The sequence below is a fragment of the Trifolium pratense genome, linkage group LG5, assembly GCF_020283565.1.
Source record: "Trifolium pratense cultivar HEN17-A07 linkage group LG5, ARS_RC_1.1, whole genome shotgun sequence".
Taxonomy (NCBI): Eukaryota; Viridiplantae; Streptophyta; class Magnoliopsida; order Fabales; family Fabaceae; genus Trifolium; species Trifolium pratense.
This window is the reverse complement of record NC_060063.1, coordinates 36,104,977-36,123,047: the sequence shown is the minus strand read 5'-3', so window position 1 is coordinate 36,123,047 and position 18,071 is coordinate 36,104,977. Positions and strand designations below refer to the sequence as shown.

Here is an 18,071-nt window from a genome sequence, read left to right as displayed (position 1 = left end):
TAATGAGACCCCGTCCCAAATTCCCTCAAACAACACGTACCATGTTGCTGTCAACTTTATAACGATCAAAGATGAAGACACCCTCCTAAGAAACTAATACCTAGCCAATACTTGACTAAGTTCACAATTTGGAGTTGCTTACAAGCTTCCTCCAAGTACAATACTCAACTCATTACCTATAGGTTTCTGAGTGAGGACATAGTGACCATCTCACAACCCGAGTGGTTCACTTACACCAACTCTCCTAGAGAGTGGCTCAAAGACACGAAACCCTAAAGACTACATCTTGAAGAACAATGGCTTCGGTGCTCAAATAGGTCCAAGTCTTCATGTATTTATAGCCTTGAATTGTCTTGATGTGCAAGCTAAGTCTCCAGACAAACACAGTTGGAGTATTACGGCCAGCCCTAAATTACTTTCAAAAATATAACCAATTTTTTGTTTCACGCAACAATAAAACAAATTATATTTTTGTTTTAAATAATACAAACAACCTTCCAGAAACTTGAGGAGCAAGGCTTCAAATAAACAGCTGGAATCTTCATTGGCCAGCTCACAATTCTTCAATAAAGATTTACTCCAAAACAATATTTGATTAAATTCAAAAATATATCACGATATTTTTTTGTATCAAATAATAACACATAAACCGCCTTTAAAACCTTCATATACTTGGAGAACAAGGCACGTCTTGGCTTGTTAGATAAGCACGAAAATTATATCTGAAACAAATCTTCCAAAGATGTGATATAAAAATTCTGCGTAAAACAGAGCATCAATAATGCTGTACGCGATGCTACAGCATCCTGTGTAGCATTATGGCTATAACTTGTTTTTGCAAAATGTAGCTAACATAAAAACCCCAACAATTTATAACATAATATAAACACAATGTGAATATGTCAACAAAAAAATGAACTTTAATATGAGATTAGTAAAATTTTTGTTTATAATTTTTATGAGTCAACATTAAAATCTTTTTTAAAAAATTAATTATATTAAAACGATATGATATTTTATAATTGATCAATTTATTTTTAGCAAAAATGCGAGTAACGGGTACAGGTATGGGTACTTAGGTATGATATTTTAAAACGATATGATATTTTATAATTGATCAATTTACTAATTTATCCTTAGCATTTTGATTAATGTTCCAAATTTTATATCTTTAAACAAAAAATAGAAAAAAAATTACTCTATTAATAATATATGCATAAAAATAGAAAAAACAATTAAACAAAAAATAGGTACAAAATAAAAATATGAATCTATGCATAAAGATAGGAACAAAAAAAAAATTATAGAAAGAAAAAAAAAGATTTTATTTTGAATTTATACATAAAAATAGGAACAAAACAAAAATAATAAATCTAAATTAAAAGAAAAAAACAAAAACAATAAGAAAATTATAGATAATTTAGTTAATAAAAAACAAAAGATTATAAAAAAAATTAAAAAGAAAGAAAGAATATAAAATGAATATGCATCAAAATATGAACATAAAAAAGAATAAACATAAAAAATGATACACGGGATATATGTTTATCACGATAATTTAAATTTTTTAACTTTTTGATATACACGGATCATTAGCTTTTATTTTTTTTTTTGGGAATGGAAGAGGGCCGAAGCTCAATCATTCATTATCTTTAATAAAATAAATTTATTGATTTAATAAGTTTTATAAAAAATAATACAATAGTCTTACTTTCTTTTTTTTTTTTTACACAAGTTTTACTTATATTTTAACGTATATTTTTACAAATTTTTAAATATTTTAATTTAAATAATTTTTCTTCCTCAATATAATGACGAACATAAATACTGAAGACAATCACTTCATCCTTCGAGGTTTCAAAACAACAACCCACCAGAGAAGTTCATGATGATACACCAAACCTTATCATCTTCATCTTCATATTCATATTCATCCTTTTCTCCATTTTTTCCACTTCAAATCAAATCTAAATCTTTTCAAATGTTCAATACACCACCACCTTATTTATATCTTAACAAACACTTAACTTTCCCTCTTATCATCCATAACTATCCATCACCATGTTGTTCTCTGCATTTCTGCACCAACACTTCTGATTCAACATCTTTTGAAGTTTCCTACCTCATCAACAATTTCAACTTCTCCCCACAATTTGCTTCCAAACTCTCCTCAACTTACAAGGTTCGTTTCAACACTTCCCAAAACCCTGATTTAGTTCTCAACTTCTTTAGAAACAATGGTTTCTCAGAAACCCAATTACGTTATATCATTTCCAAGGCACCAAGGTTACTTTCCTGTGACCCCTCCAAAAGGGTATTGCCAAAGTTTCAATTTTTACTATCCAAAGGTGCTTCTAACTCTGACATTGTTAACCTTGTCAGTAAGAACCCTATGGTCCTGTCTCCAAGCTTGGAGAATCATATAATCCCAACCTATGAATTGCTTTATAGATTTTTGCAATCAGACAAGGACATTATTGCTGGTGTAGTTCATAATCCAGCATTACTTAGTGACCATCTTGTGCCACAAAACATCACAATGTTGATTAAGAATGGAGTTACAGATTCAAGCATTGCAAGATTGTTTCGGACGCGGTCACGATCATTGAATACGAATACACGTTGCATGCTGAAGTTGGTGGAGGAATTGAAGGATTTGGGTTTTAATCCTTCAAAAATAACTTTTGGTATAGCATTGGAAGCCAAACTAACTGTAAACAAAACATTGTGGGAAGAAAAAGTTGATGCCTTTAAGAAATGGGGTTGGTCTGATGAAGATGTTACAGAAGCATTTAGAAGGCAGCCTCATTGTATGTTGGTATCTATTGATAAAATTAATTTAGTGATGAGCTTTTGGGTCGATCAGTTGGGTTGGGATGTGCTTGCCCTTGCAAAAGGACCGTCCGTTTTTTCAAATAGTTTGGAAAAAAGGATCATTCCAAGGGCCTCAGTTGTGCAATTTCTGTTGAAGAAAGGTTTGCGAAAAAAGGATGCAAGCTTAATTTATCCATTTGTAATGTCTGAGAAGTTGTTTCTTGACGCGTTTATTATGCGTTTTAAGGAGGAGTCATCTTATCTATTAAAGCTTTATGAAGAAAAACTGAGTCTTGCACAAACAAGGGACAAAACCGGCATGTCATGATCAAGTTTTCAGGTATTTAGAGTTAATTTGTTATCGTGTTCTATATTCGATTTGAATACTTGGTCAGAGTTTGATCGGAGCTAGTTTGAGATAGTTTAGTTAACTTTGTTCATTTCCTAATTACACAAATGTTGGTTTTGTTTTTAAATTCGATAATCTTTTTCGAAATCGTGTTGTATATCAGTCTTAATAATTGGCTAGTAATTCATGTGAAAGTTGATTTTTGCTTTTCACTTAAGGGCAAGAATACTTTTCTGTGAAGAGTCATTTCTCTCGCCATGTTTATTTAGTCTAATAATCTATTGCATGAATTCAGCTATACTGGAATAGGTTGCTGGTGGATTCAAAATGGTTTCAAGTAGCGGTGCAGTTGCAACTGTGGTTACATTTCAAATACCGAAAGTGAAACTAATTATGGACAAATACAGTCATAAATATGGTAGTTATGTAATTTTCAACACCTCAAGAGATACTAAACCTCAATATTAACAAGAGATACTAAACCTCAAGAGATACAGTCATAAATATGGTAGTTGTGGACTGCAATTACTCAAAACACTTCTTATGCAGCGTTTGAATCTGCCATATATTCGTTTGCTGCTTGTTATCTTTACCTTTTGGCCCACTGATATGGATATGGTGGAGTCAGATTTAACTGTCATTGACATTTTTTTCCATGTTCTGGATTTTATGTGACTGCGTTATGCATTTAACAGTGGAATTGCTTGAACAACTTGTTCCCAGCTGGACATGTATAACCTGGTAGAGTTTTTTCTTGATGCAGTTAATTGGTTATTTTATTTGTGTACTTACATTTCATTTTACTCAGTTCAGGTGATACTTTTTTTATGAATCTCACCTATAAGGCAGAAGCTTTTGTTTGATGAAGACAAAATAAAGAAAATCGTTTATGATAAGAAAAATTAAGGAAAACAATAGTTGACATGTTTCATTTAATTGCTTGTTCTATTTAAGATTTTCTTAAGATTACTATACAACTAAATTGTAATAACCTTCAATGATTTGTACCATAAGTTATATAACAAAGCACCGATATGTCATAACATTGCCTAAGATGTCTATCTTCACGACTGCTTTCTTGATGTATTGCAGCTTGTGCATAAAAGTTTTGCTCAGCTGTGTACTACTGACTTCCTGAGAAATCCTAGGTTTATGAATCTTTTGCTAGTATAAAATGGTGTGAATAATTTTTAATCATGCTGTTTTTTGCTTTCTAAAATGACTACTTAAAAATGGAACTTGTAATTGAACTTATAGATGAGTTTGAATAATTTTCTACCTGCATCAAGTATCTCATGGCAGGCAACAACAAGTTTTGTCTTTAGTTCCCTGGCCTTACAATTGCTGATTTGAAATGGACTCTCAGTTAGAGAAAGTTTGACAGCTTCGTCCATTAAAGTTTCTGGTCCATTAAAGTTTTGTTTACAGACCGGAATTGTGAAGATCATTGAAATTATTGTATAAGCATTGTAAAATTAATCTTACTGTAGAACACGAAATTATTGTATCTCTGTGAAACTTAGAATTGTCAATTATTGCATCAGGAGATTCAGGACATGCCACATTAACACTGTTTGTAAGTTTTAACAGAATTAGATAACAGAAATCATTTCATGGGTTCTGGTTTTGTCAATGATTAGTTATGTGATTGGTGTCAATTGTCTTTCTTGTTCTATAAGATATGTGAACTTTCAGTTTGTTCAAGAATAAATTTGTTCTATAAGATATCCAATCTTCATCGGAATTGGATATCTCATCGTTAAAGCAGGACACTGTAACTAATTTGGGCCAAATCGGTGGCTGAGATTCTTTTACTGAAAATACTTAATATGAAATTTGAGTCATCCGATCTCAAATCAACAACTGAGGTCCACTACAGCATGAAACTATGTGGAATTTCAACAGTAGGGAATCTAGGTCTGAGACATAAGATATCCAAACACTTCAATTTACAGTGAGGTATCTGGGCATAAGTTCATGCTACGGACCGTTTCGAAGAGTATCTGGGCTTTAAAATGTTTTATGGGCAGGTCCGAAAACAATATTTTAGTGAGGTATATGATAGAGTTAATGCTAAATTGGCCTCTTGGAAGAGTCGATTGTTAAATAAACCTGGTACAGTGGTCTTGGCGAATTCAGTACTTTCCGCTATTCCTTTTTATCGTATGCAGGTCAATTGGTTACCTCAAAGTGTTTGTGATGATCTGGACAAAAGTATTCGTCAATTCATTTGGAAAGGCACGGAAGTTACTGGTATGCATCTGGTCTGGTTAGCTGGAAGAAGATTACTCAACCACGCAGGTATGGGGGCTTAGGTGTGAGATGTTCCAGATCTCAGAATACTGCCCTCCTTGGTAAGCTGATATGGGAAATCCTTCAGGATCTAGACAAGTTATGGGTTCGTCTCTTCAAAGATAGATACCTTAAGGGGAATTTACCTTTTAACGTAACAATATCTGGTGGCTCCGTAATCTGGAATTCAGTGGCGAAGGTCATGCGCATGCTGAGAGATGGTTTTACTTTTAAAATTGGTAATGGTGAGACAAGCTTCTGGTATGATTCTTGGGTTATTAAAGAAATACTGTGTACGGTTCTACCTTTTGTTGCAATTAAAGATACAGCCGCAAAGATAAATGATGTTTGGCAGAATGGTATGTGGAATTTACAATACCTGTATACTCCTCTCCCTAATAATGTTGTTACCACTATTACTATACTGATATTCAGCCCAGGATTGTTATACACCTGCCTGATGTTTGGACTTGGTGTAACTTGAGCTCGGGTAAATATTTTGAACGAACATGCAAACTAGCAGTGGATTCGGAAACTTCAGCTCCCGGCGAACATCCAATTTTTTACGTGGCAATTAATTCACGCATCAATCACAGTGCGTGCGGTTCTTTACCATAGACAGGTCTGCAATACCAACCTCTGTCCGCGCTGTGCAGGAGCACCAGAAAGCATTGAACACTGCCTGTTCCAATGTGCAGCCTCAACCCGTATTTGGCATGCATGCGGTCTAAATATTACTCCCAGGTCATCTCAAGGTGAGGATAATTTTACTTGGTACAAGAATCTGGGAAAGGATCACAGGACTCTCTTTTTCATTATTCTTTGGGTCGTTTGGTGCGTGAGAATTGATGATGTCTTCAACAATCACACTGAGAGTATTCATACTAGTATGGCAAAACTCTTTTCTTTGCAGAAATCTTGTGATGTTGTCTTTTCTCCTCCGAACACATCAACGGCTAACGCCGGCAATCCAAGAACAGTAAGTGGGACCAAGCCTTTAGAAGGAACTGTGTGTCTCAATGTGGATGGTAGCTTGCTGGGCACAACGCATACAGGTGGTTACTGCGGTCTGCTGCGCAACAATAATGGGCACTTTATTTTGGGTTTTTATGGGGCTACTTCAGTTCCAAGCATTTTATTAACAGAACTTATGGTCATGTTACATAGGCTACAAATTTGTTGGGAGAACGAGTTCAGAAGAATCATATGTTTTTCAGACTCGCTTCAGGCAGTTAGTTTAATCCGAGGTGGAGTTTCAGTTCATCACCAGTTTGCGAATGATATTTTTAGTATCCGCCAAATTCTCAACAGAGATTGGGAAGTGGTTGTGGATCATACATCCGAGAGGGTAATGTTTGTGCGGATGTGCTGGCCAAGATGGGAGTTCTCGCTGACTCACCGTTAGTGAAGATTACTACACCTCCTACTAACTTATCTATGCATCTTCTAGCTGATGCGCGGGGTGTAGTTTTTGTCCGGGAATAGTTTATTTTTTCTTTTTTCTTTTTCTCTATTGTAACAAAAAAAAAGAGACCAATTTTTATTCTTGAAACATTGTTTGTAAATGTTCTTGGTTCCTCTTACGAAATACGAGAGCTCATACAAAATCTGACTCTAACTCTCCTAGGAAAATGTTACATGGCAGAATTTCACTGCTAGGCAGCATCAACAGAAGAAATTAAATACTACTTCTTATGTTGCTGACAAGCGTATTATATGCGCTTCCGCTTTCGATTCTGCTCAAAATCAGTGGAGTTATAGTAAACCATTCAGACAAGAGCAATCGAGATCTAGCTACTTTTTTCCTTCAATCGCGAGTGAGGTTGACTGTGACATTATTGACTACAAACACATATTACTCAGCCATTATTTTCGTCAAATTTTAGATTATCCTACAATGTTCACAAATTTTTCAAGTGCGGTTACAACTTAGCTGCCACCATCGTCTCATTACTCACTGTTGTCCAAACACAGTCGCCGCCTATCACTTTCTAAAGTAAACCGCTTTATTTCTTGGAGTAAACTCTAGATTATTTGGTCCTTTTAAGTTTTTTCATTTTATGTTGGTCTTTTAAGTTATGATTGTTAAGTATATTTTGATCTCTTTAACTACAAATATTAATATATTTTGGTCTCTAATAATGAACTAAATTGTCTAAAGTTTGTTATCTTAAAGTACTTCCTCCGTTTTTTTAATTGTCCAGTTTCGTCAAATTTAACGTTTCTAAATAACTTTCCATTTGGTGTTTTAAGGATACGATTTGTCAATTGTACTATTTGTCAATTACTCATTTTTTTTTTGCGTCAAAAAAAAAAATTACTCTTATTTTTTTCAATAAAACTAATTACTGCTATATATTTGGAAAACTAAATTTTTTATTTTTGGTACATAACATATTAATTTTTTTTTTACATAATATATTAAATTTATTGGAAAGAGAAAGTGCGTGCAAAAAAATAGGAATTTATTGATGGATTAACATTAGGGTATAATAGGAAGATAAGATGGAAAAATACATTTTCTTAAGTTAGTATTCTAAATGGACACTTAAAAAAAAACAGAGGAAGTATTAAATTGTTCAAGATAGGGACTAAAATCAAACAATTTTTTTTTGACGCAATCAAACAATTTTTTTTAAGCAAACAAAATTAACCTTAAAATTAGTGTAAGGACCAAAAGTGTTATTTAAATAATAAAACAACAAAATATTATTTTACATTACAATAACAATTAAGAAGAGATCCATATTTTTTTTAAAAAAAATCACAATATTTTTAAAAAATACATCTCTCAAAAATGAATTTTATTTAGAAATTTTATGATTCAAAAAAATTTGTAACAAAAATGACATTTTAAGGGAAGTTATTTAAACCGGTTTTTCATTTAAGCTTTAATAAAAAAATTCATTGTTAATTTTTTTTAACAAAAATATAATACACTAAAATTAATTTAAAAACAAAATAAAACAAACAGGCCTATTATATAAAAAAAAAATAATAATAAAATAAGATAAAGGAACAACACGTGATGGAGAGAGAGAACGAAATTTGCAGCAATAGATTTTTACAGAATCTAACTAATAAATACAAAAGATTTTTTTTTTTTTTGGATACAATATACAAAAGATTTAGTATAAAAGATATACTTGATCTAAACTAAAAACGGTTAGGATAATTAATAAAAGATATACTCGATCTTTTTATTAGAAACCCTAAATTGAATTATATAAATATGAGGAGACTCATTCACTCTTTGTTCATATAACTCACTCATTCATTCATTCCACTACACACTCTTTATAGATACAAACTTTGTTATCTTTTTCAGCGGAGCAACAACAATGATAACATATCAGATCAAGATCACACTCTTTGTACCATGCAATGAAATTGAAGATGATGTTCCAAGCGAGGCTCTTACAGAAAAAGAGGAAACAATCACTAAAGTTGTTTCACATCCTGAACTAATAAAAGATCTTGATGCTCAAAATGGTGCAATGTACTTGGATAAGGGGAGCACTAGTGGAGTCTCCTCTTCTAACAATGCAAATTATCTTCCAAAAGTAAAAGTTGAAGATGATGAAACTATGGTGAATGATGTGGCTGAGATCAAATTTGATGACCATGAGAATCAACTTGGTGATCGAGATGTAGAAACTTTGAGGAAGAGTAGAAGACTCTCAAAACCATCAATGAAAGCAATAGAAGCTGTTGTTGATAAGTACGAAAAGGAGACACGTTGCAAGAGGAGGCGAGGTGTAGAAGCTTTGAGGAAGAGCAGAAGACCTGCAAAACCATCAACGGAAGCACTAGAGGATGTTGTTGATAAGTACGAAGAGGAGACACGTTCCAAGAGCAGGCGAGGAGTAGAAACTCTGAGGAAGAGTAGAAGACTCCCAAAACCATCGACGAAAGCACTAGAAGCTGTTGTTGATAAGTATGAAGAGGAGGCAAGTTGCAAGAGGAGGCGAGTGTAAAGGTTTACGATGCATAATGAATATGACAAACTGATAAAAGTCATTCTTGTAGTTTTATTTCCTTTTACGTGTTTTTTTTTTTTTTATTGTTACTATATAAGTTCAAAAATAGTGTTACTGGAATTCGTTCACATCCGTCGGACAATTTGCAATATGTTACTGGAATTTTTTATTTGGTTTATTTATGATTTTTCTTATTTGGTTTTGTTACTTACTTAGAATTTGATCACTAACTAATTCCACTTCTCACCGATCCATGTGGTATATCTATATCTATACCTATATATCAGTAACAATGTTCAATCTCATTGTATATCAGTAACAGAAGTTAGACATAATCTTTAGAAGAATACCAGTTCCCTTAAAACAAATTCAAGCAATTCCATTGTTCAATGCATAATGTTGTCACATAAAATCCATAACATGCAAAAAAAATGTCAATGACAGTTAATCAAATACCAACAAACCATTATACTATTTAATTCTGACTCCACCATATCCATATATCAGTACACTGCATTTGTCCACAATTATTTTCACTGTTGGTATTTGAAATGTAACCACAGTTGTAACTGCACCGCTACTTGAAACCATTTTGAATCCCGCAATCTATTCCAGTATAGCTGAATTCATGCAATATGTTATTAGACGAAACAAACATGGCAACAGAAATGACTCTATCACAAAAAAGTATTCATGCCCAATATTGAATTACTAGCCAATTATTAAGACTGATATACATCACGATTTTGAAAAAGGTTATCAAATTTAAAAACAAAACCAACATTTGCATAAGTAGGAAATGAAAAACATTAACTCTATCTCAAACTAGCTCCAATCAAGTTCTGAACAAGTATTCAAATTGAATATGAAACACAATAACAAATTAAGGCTAAATACCTGAAAACTTGATCATGACATGCCGGTTTTGTCCCTGGTTTGTGCAAGACTCAGTTTTTCTTCATAAAGCTTTAATAGATAAGATGAATCCTCCTTGAAAGGTTTTATAAACATATCAAGAAACAACTGCTCAGACACTACAAATGGATAAGTTAAGCTTGCATCCTTTTTTCACAAACCTTTCTTCAACAGAAATTGCACAACTGAGGCCCTCGGAATGATCCTTTTTTCCAAACTATTTGAAAAAATCGCCGGTCCTTTTACAAGGGCAAGCGCATCCCAACCCAACTGATTGACCCAAAGCTCATCACTAAATTAATTTTATCAATGGATGCCAACATACAATGAGGCATCTTTCTAAATGCTTCTCGAACATCTTCATCAGACCACCCCCACTTCTTAAAGGCATTGACTTTTTCTTGAAGGATATTCTTACAGTTAGCTTGGCTTTCAATGCTATACCAAAGGATATTCTTGAAGGATTAATACCCAAATCCTTCAATTCCTCAATCAACTTCAGCATGCAAGGTGAATCCGTATTCAATGTCCGAGACTTCCTCCGAAGCAATCTTGCAATGGTTGAGTCTGTAACTCCATTCTCAATCAGCATTGTGATGTTATGTGGCACACGACAGTCGCAAAGTAAAGCTGGAAATTGTATTGCACTAGCAATAATGTCCTTGTCTGATTGCAACAATCTATAAACCAATTCATAGGTTGGGACTTACTGACAAGGTTAACAATGTCAGAATTAGAAGCACCTTTGGAGAGTAAAAATTGAAACTTTGGCAACACCCTTATGGAGGGGTTGCAGGAAAGTAGCCCTGGTAACTTTGCAACGATATCGTGAAGTTGGGAGTTAGAGAAACTATTAAAGAATGTGAGAACAGAATCAGGTTTTTGGGCAGTCTTGAAAGTAACATTGTAAGTGGAACAAAGGTTGGAAGCAGATTGTGGGGAAAACCCAAACAAAATTGTTGATGAGATAGGAAACTGCAAAAGAGGTTGAATCTGAAGTGTTGGTAGAAAAATGTACAGAAAATGGTTCTATTAAGATGTGTAGTTAACATTTAAAAGAAGAATTAAAGAACAATGTGAGAGAGAAATCAAACGAAACAATGCATGAATGAAAGAATAAAACCAAAACTAAATCACAGGAACAGGTAAATGAAAGGAAAACATGAACCCTAATTCTGGATTGATTTGAGAAACATGAACCTTACTTGTTAGTTTAGTGTGAAACCAAATGGAAGCTGAAAGCTGAAGCCGAGGGGAACTGAAAAGGATTGATTTGAGAAGAAGAACGCAGATTTTGAAAATTTATGATTTCAATGACACATATAAAAAAGTTGCAGGCGAGGCCCTAGTTTTCTTGATATGAAAATTCTCCCTTTTATTTAAGTTCTTGTTCCTTGGTCATTTTTTACAACTTAATCATGGTTCTATATCTCTTTTACAATATAAATAAGTGATTTAAATAATACCCTTTCAAATTTCAAAATTTGTCCAATACCACATCAAATTTGGAAATAGACAAATACCCCTTGAAATTGTAAAATGTCAATCAAATTGCTTCTTGCTCTGTTTACTCCGTCTATTTTGATGATTTGCCAGTTAACTGCATACGTGGCATCTGTCAACGTTGTGACTAAAATTTGCAAAACCAAGGGCTAATTGCTCTAATTTCAGTCATTTAAGCCTCTGATTTTGTAAATTTTAGTCAATTACCCCTCTGTGACGTGTATCCTGATCAATTACCCCCCTCATGTGACGTGACACGTATGCAGTTAACAGCCATGTCATCAAAATAGATATAGTAAATGGAGTGTAGGACAATTTGATTGATGTTTTACAATTTCAATGGGGTATTTGCCTATTTCCAAATTTCATGGGATTTTTGACAAATTTTGAAATTTCAGGGGTATTTCGCATTTCATTCTTTAAATAATGTTTGGAATACATTCTTTTAACACACATGTGTTTAACACTATTTTTTAATGGTTGAAATTAATGAGTCTCATAAAAAAAATGTGGGTCCCATAATTTTTTTTTAGATTTTATAGGATTTATACTCCTCCCTCCATCCCGAAATATAAAAAAAATAAAAAATCATACTTATTAAGAAACTCTAGCTTTTACCAAAATAAACAATTGAGTTTCCTAAATTACCCTTGTCATAATGTAAATAAAACTCCTCGGTAATGGAAAAAATCAACTTTCTTAATGATGGAAGCTAAAAGCCATATTGATAGAAGCTAACTACCCAAGAGTTTATTGAAAAACTAAATAGCAGTGAATTATGACTAAGGGTAATTTTGTAATTTTAGGATTAAAAAGGTTGTCTTTTGCTTATATTTACGGGACGGAGGGAATATGAATTTTAATCAATCAAAGTGTGTGTTTAATGAATAAGTGGAGTGTCCGGGGTTCCAACATTGGCTCCTGCATATATATAACTATCAGCTAAGTTAACCTTGCAGGGCACCTTTTTTTTATTTCTACTTAAAAATGCTATGATTGCTATTGAGGTTGTGCATTTAATGAAATCCAAAACTCGGAGAAAAATGGGTGAAAGTATAGTTCTCGAGTTGAATATTACCTCTCAAGTTGGATATTAGTAAGGCTTACGATCATATTGACCTGGACTATATCTCAGAGACGTAGTGGTTAAGATGGGGTTCTCATCGCAATCGGTGAAGTGGATTATGATGTGTGTGGACACTGTTGACTATTCAATTATAGCTAATGATGAAACTGTAGGTCCAATCATTCTGGCGCGGGGCTTGAGACAAGGAGATCGTTGTCACCATATCTGTTCATTATTTGTGCAGAAGGCCTTTCAGCGCCAATCCGACAGGCAGAAGAATGCAGAGAAATCCTTGGCACCAGAATATGCAGAATATCTTATCTACTTATGAAGAGGCGCAAATCAGAATTTTTTTTAGTAGGAATGTTCCGCAAAATGTTAAAAATTCTATCACTCATAATTATGGGAGATCAAGTTGTTCTCGGAACCGGTAAATATCTCGGTTTGCCTTTCATGATCGGGAGAAGTAAGAAGGCTACTTTCAATTTCATTAAGGATAGAGAGTATGGAGAAAAATCAGCTCATTAAGTATGAAGGCTCTACAATTTCTGATTTGAAAAGGATTCTCGAGTTAGAGCAGTTTGACAGCTTCGTCGATTAAAGTTTCTCGTTCATTAAAGTTTTGTTTACAGACCAGATTTGTGAAAGTGAAGATTAGAGGTTGTAAGGGTATGTTTGCGCTTAGAGAGTTGATTCTGATGATGAAAATCATTGAAATTATTGTATAAGCATTGTAAAATTAATCTTACTGTAGAACATGAAATAAGTAAGTATCACTTTGAAACTTAGAATTGTCAATTATTGCATCATCAGGACATGCCACATCATCACTGTTTGTGAGTTTTAACAGAATTAGATAACAGAAATCATTTCAAATGGCTTCTGGTTTTGTGAGGAGTTAATTGTAAGAAGTTTGGCTTAGTTATCGTTTTGACTCTAAACTTATTTTTGAAGTTGAAGTCGAAGTTGATCTCTTAATTTTAAGGTGACATTTTCGTAATTTAGCTTTATTCTTTTACTTCATATTGGTCCTTTGATAATACTATTATTCTAAGGAATGTGAAAATGTTGCTTGATGATGGAGTAATTAACTCAAACATTGCCTATTTGTTACATACAACATCGTCTATATTTGTTTCTTGTTACATGAAGAGTGTTGTGGATAAGGTTAAGAAAATGGGATTTGATCTTTCTAAGGTAGTAACATATGGGATTTGGATCATCCGTTGTAGTTGTTTCACGCAGTAGGTCATTTATGCAGTACAAATTTGACAATTTACACAATATTTAATCTCGGTCTTTATTTGTTGATCGAACGGTCTACAATAGTTGTTGTGTGTGAAATTCAAATCCTAATTGTTTTTATGGCATTGGATAGGGTAAAAGAAAAGTTCTTTCATTTGATATACATGAGGTAAATTGGTGAATATGCCCCTTCTTTCTATGATGATGCAATGTCCCTTCTGAAAAAAATAAGAACCTAATAAAATGTAGGATATCAAAATCAACGGCAAGAACATGTTATCATTTTAACTCTAACAATTGAAGACTTAGAACATCTAAGACAAAGTAAGATTGTGACTTGTGAGAAGATGCAGAAAAATGAACCTGCAAATTTACAATTTTCAACAAATCATATATGTGTGTGTGCTAATCCTTATCAGCACAATCAACCAAACTTCAGAGGGAGACAATAGAACAATGTTTGCAGCATCTGTGAACAAACCACTTCAATCTCATTTTTTTCTTTGGACAATCTCATTGGAAGGTAAACCTAAAAACTATTATAAGCTCTTAATCGTCAAGTAAAGACAACGGGAAACACAGAAATTCAGATGCAATTGTAGCGCAAGTAGTTACCATATTTACTTTTTTTATCGCAACAGTCAGAATATTTGATGTTATGTTCATTAAGTAATTTATTTGCGAAACAAAATATTGCGAGAGAAAATTAACTTTAAACAAATCATATAGAAGATTTAGAAGGATCTACAGAATGTTGCAGGAGAAGAAAATAACTGATTAATCCATAATGACCAAAGAAGCTATTTAACAGTTACACACATAAAAAGATTCTTCCATACCCTTTCCAATCAAAAGGACTCCTCACATCTAATTTGTAACCTTTAAAAAATGATTTGTTAGATAAAGGACAACAATGTTTTTCCATATGCCTTCAATGAAAAGAAACTTCTCCCTTATAGGTAAGATTCTTGAAAACATCTTTCCTGCAGAGCGAACAAAATATAACTGATAAATATAAGAGTAGGTAAGCTATTGGTTTACTGGTTAATAGTACTTAAAGACAAAACTTAGTAAGAGGTCAAGAGATTAAATTCCCATTAACTGCATCCAGAAATTAATCTACCAGGTTATATATGTCCACATGAGATAATATCAAAAAGAACATAAGTAAAATATCACTACAAAAAGGTCCCCGTGACTCGTGAGCATAGCTTAGTTGGTAGGGGCATTGCATGTAATGTAATATGGAAGGATCGGGGTTCGACCCTGATACTCCCATTTATTCATCTTAAAAGGTGAAATTCTGGCCATTAGGCTACTTGACAAAAAAAAATATATCACTACAAAACATACCTAGGATCAAGGTGTTCTTTGAACCATGTGTATTGTTTAATTCATATGCTTGCATTTTTCCAGAATTATTTGCAAAGTAGTCACAACTGCAACAATAATTTAAAACTGATTCAAATCAAGCAACCTAATCAGGTATAACTAAATTTAAGCAATGCATCACTGGGCTAAACAAACACAGAAAGAGAAATCATTTCACAGCTTAAATAAACATGTATTCGAATCAAATAAGGAACAAGAATAACATTATCGAGCATATAATACCTGAAAAATCTGATCATTACATGCAAGTTTTGTCTTTGGTGAATGCAAGATTGCGTTTTTCCTCATACAGCTTTAATAGATAAGAAGAGTCCTCCTTAAAACGTTTGATAAACTTATCATGAAACAACTTATCAGGCCCTATAAATGGACGAGTTAAGCTTAAATTCTTTCTTTGCAGCAAATTTTTCTTTAGCAGAAACTGCACTACTTGGGCCCTTGGAATGATCCTTTTCTCCAAACTTAACAAAAATAACGGCGGTTCGTTGGCAAGGGCACGAGCATCCCAACCCAACTGATTGACCCAAAAACTCATCAACAAAATGATTTTATCAATGGATGTCAACATACAATAAGGCTGCAATCTAAATGCTCTAAGAACATCTTCATCAGACCAACCCCACTTCTTAAAGGCATCGACTTTCTTTTTCCACAAAGTTTTTCTTACAGTTGTTTTGGCCACCAATGCTATACCAAAAGGTATTTTTGAAGGATTAAACCCCAAATCCTTTAATTCCTTCACTAACTTCACCATGTCAGGGTTTTCGATTGTCTGACTCCGAGATCGAAGTATCATTGCGATGTTTGAGTCGGACACTCCATTCTCAATCAGCACTCTCACGTTATGCTGCACACCACTTCTTCTAAAGAAATTTACATTGTAATTAAGCAAATCATAAGTGTCTTTGTGAGATTTCAAGAATCTATAAACCAATTCATAAGCCGGGACTAAACGATTCTCGAGGCTTGTAGACAGGACTACAGGGTACTTACTGACAAGGTTAACAATGTCAGAGTTAGAAGCACCTTTGGAGAGTAAAAATTGAAACTTTGGCAACACCCTTTTGGAGGGGTTGCAGTAAAGTAGCCGTGGTGATTTTGCAATGATATCGCGTAATTGGGTGTCTGAGAAACCATGGTTTCTAAAGAAATTAAGAACTGAATCAGGTTTTTGAGCATTCTTGAAATGAACATTGTAAGTGGAGCAAAGTTTGGAAGCTGATTTTGGGGAAAACCCAAAATTGTTGATGAGGTAGGAAACTGCAAATGAGGTTGAATCTGAAGTGTTGGTGCAAAAGGGTAATGGGTAATGGTGGAAAAAAGGGTTAGGGTTTAGGGATAGTGACAAAGTTATGGGGTTGAGAAGGGTTTTGTGGCGCCATATATTAAACATGATGATGACGATGATGATGATTAGTGTATTGTATTGAGTTTAAGAAAAGGTTGAAACTAAACAAACATAAAAACATGAAAGCCATGATGATGAATGATTTAACCTGAGTTGGGTTTGTAACTGAAAGCTTCATTGTTTGTTTCCATTTTCTGCTTTTGCAAGACGGGAATACTTGTTTGTGATATTTAAGAGAGTTAGGAATATGTTTTTGTTTATATATAAGATAAAAAATGGGAAAATGGTAATTTTAGTTCCTCAAAATATAACTCTATGTTATATTAGTCTGTTAATCATTCAAAAACCCAATTAAATTTTCCACTCTTCAATTTTTTTTTTAATTGCAAATTCTTAGTATTTTTTTTACGGTAAAAAGCTTATCTCATTTCATTCATAATAATATCATAGATACATGTTGGGATAAAGATTTAGTCACCCAAACAAGGTTATGAGCAACTTCATTTTCATGTCAATGAACTTAAGATTAGAGATCACAAGATTTGTGGATAGCAAATCTCCAAGGTCACTTAATGAGGCACCAAAATCGGAGTTGAGAATTCTTTTGCTATAAAGGCCATCTACTGCCCTTTTGCAGTCTATTTTCCACATCCGTGTCATAAAATTGCAGCTCATCAATCCATTTCTACATCAAGGATTGGCTCTATCCATTCAACCTTCACAAAACGTCCTGGGTCATCACGGATGCACATACCAATCCCTACCTTATTGTGAAGATAAGAAAAAGAAGCATCAACATTTCATTTGTATTCTTCCAATACTTGTGATCGTGTAGACCAGAAGAATGCGACTTCGCCGGCGTTTGCGGTGGTTGAGAGCGTTTGAGACCCCTGTTGAAGCGGAGGGGGGTTGTGTACCTGCAGGCACTCCGACGCTCAAGTCAGTTTGTTGTGTAAAGGTTTTCTTGGCTAAAATAAGGCGTACCTTGCAAATGAAGTGGAGTCACATATATATAGCCCCCAGCGCTGGGCCAAGACCCTTGATGGCATTAATGGCCATCAAGTGGCTGCCGGAAAACGGCTTGGAGGCCTTGATGTGCAGTAAATGCTCATCATTCCGGTTTACGACCGTTACGATACGTAAGAGTATCAGACCGTTGGAGTCTTG

General features: G+C 33.8%; 2 protein-coding genes and 1 long non-coding RNA gene across 4 annotated transcripts; 1 reads left to right on the top strand and 2 right to left on the bottom strand.

Annotated features, from left to right (window-relative positions):
• Positions 1 to 1,864: 1,864 nt before the first annotated feature.
• On the top strand, positions 1,865 to 3,433 carry LOC123885771. Its single transcript, XM_045935090.1, has 2 exons — positions 1,865 to 2,975; positions 3,062 to 3,433. The coding sequence occupies exons 1-2, from the start codon at positions 1,886 to 1,888 to the stop codon at positions 3,091 to 3,093; spliced, it is 1,122 nt and encodes a 373-aa protein (XP_045791046.1). The 5' UTR covers positions 1,865 to 1,885; the 3' UTR covers positions 3,094 to 3,433.
• A 6,111-nt stretch (positions 3,434 to 9,544) lies between these two features.
• LOC123882983 lies at positions 9,545 to 11,776 on the bottom strand. Its single transcript, XR_006800078.1, has 2 exons — positions 10,333 to 11,776; positions 9,545 to 10,055 (listed from the first exon to the last, which is right to left on the bottom strand). It is a non-coding gene; the product is annotated as an uncharacterized LOC123882983 (long non-coding RNA).
• Positions 11,777 to 14,788: 3,012 nt separating this feature from the next.
• Positions 14,789 to 17,136, bottom strand: LOC123884937. Of its 2 annotated transcripts, XR_006801029.1 has the most exons (3): positions 15,779 to 17,136; positions 15,518 to 15,603; positions 14,789 to 15,147 (listed from the first exon to the last, which is right to left on the bottom strand). XR_006801029.1 is itself a non-coding variant. In XM_045934164.1 (2 exons), the coding sequence occupies exon 1, from the start codon at positions 16,947 to 16,949 to the stop codon at positions 15,795 to 15,797; it is 1,155 nt and encodes a 384-aa protein (XP_045790120.1). In that variant the 5' UTR covers positions 16,950 to 17,108; the 3' UTR covers positions 14,908 to 15,147; positions 15,779 to 15,794. The 2 variants fall into 2 exon arrangements, 1 of the variants encoding a protein (XP_045790120.1); XM_045934164.1 differs by lacking the exon at positions 15,518 to 15,603 and having other exon boundaries at positions 14,908 to 15,147; positions 15,779 to 17,108.
• Positions 17,137 to 18,071: the final 935 nt, after the last annotated feature.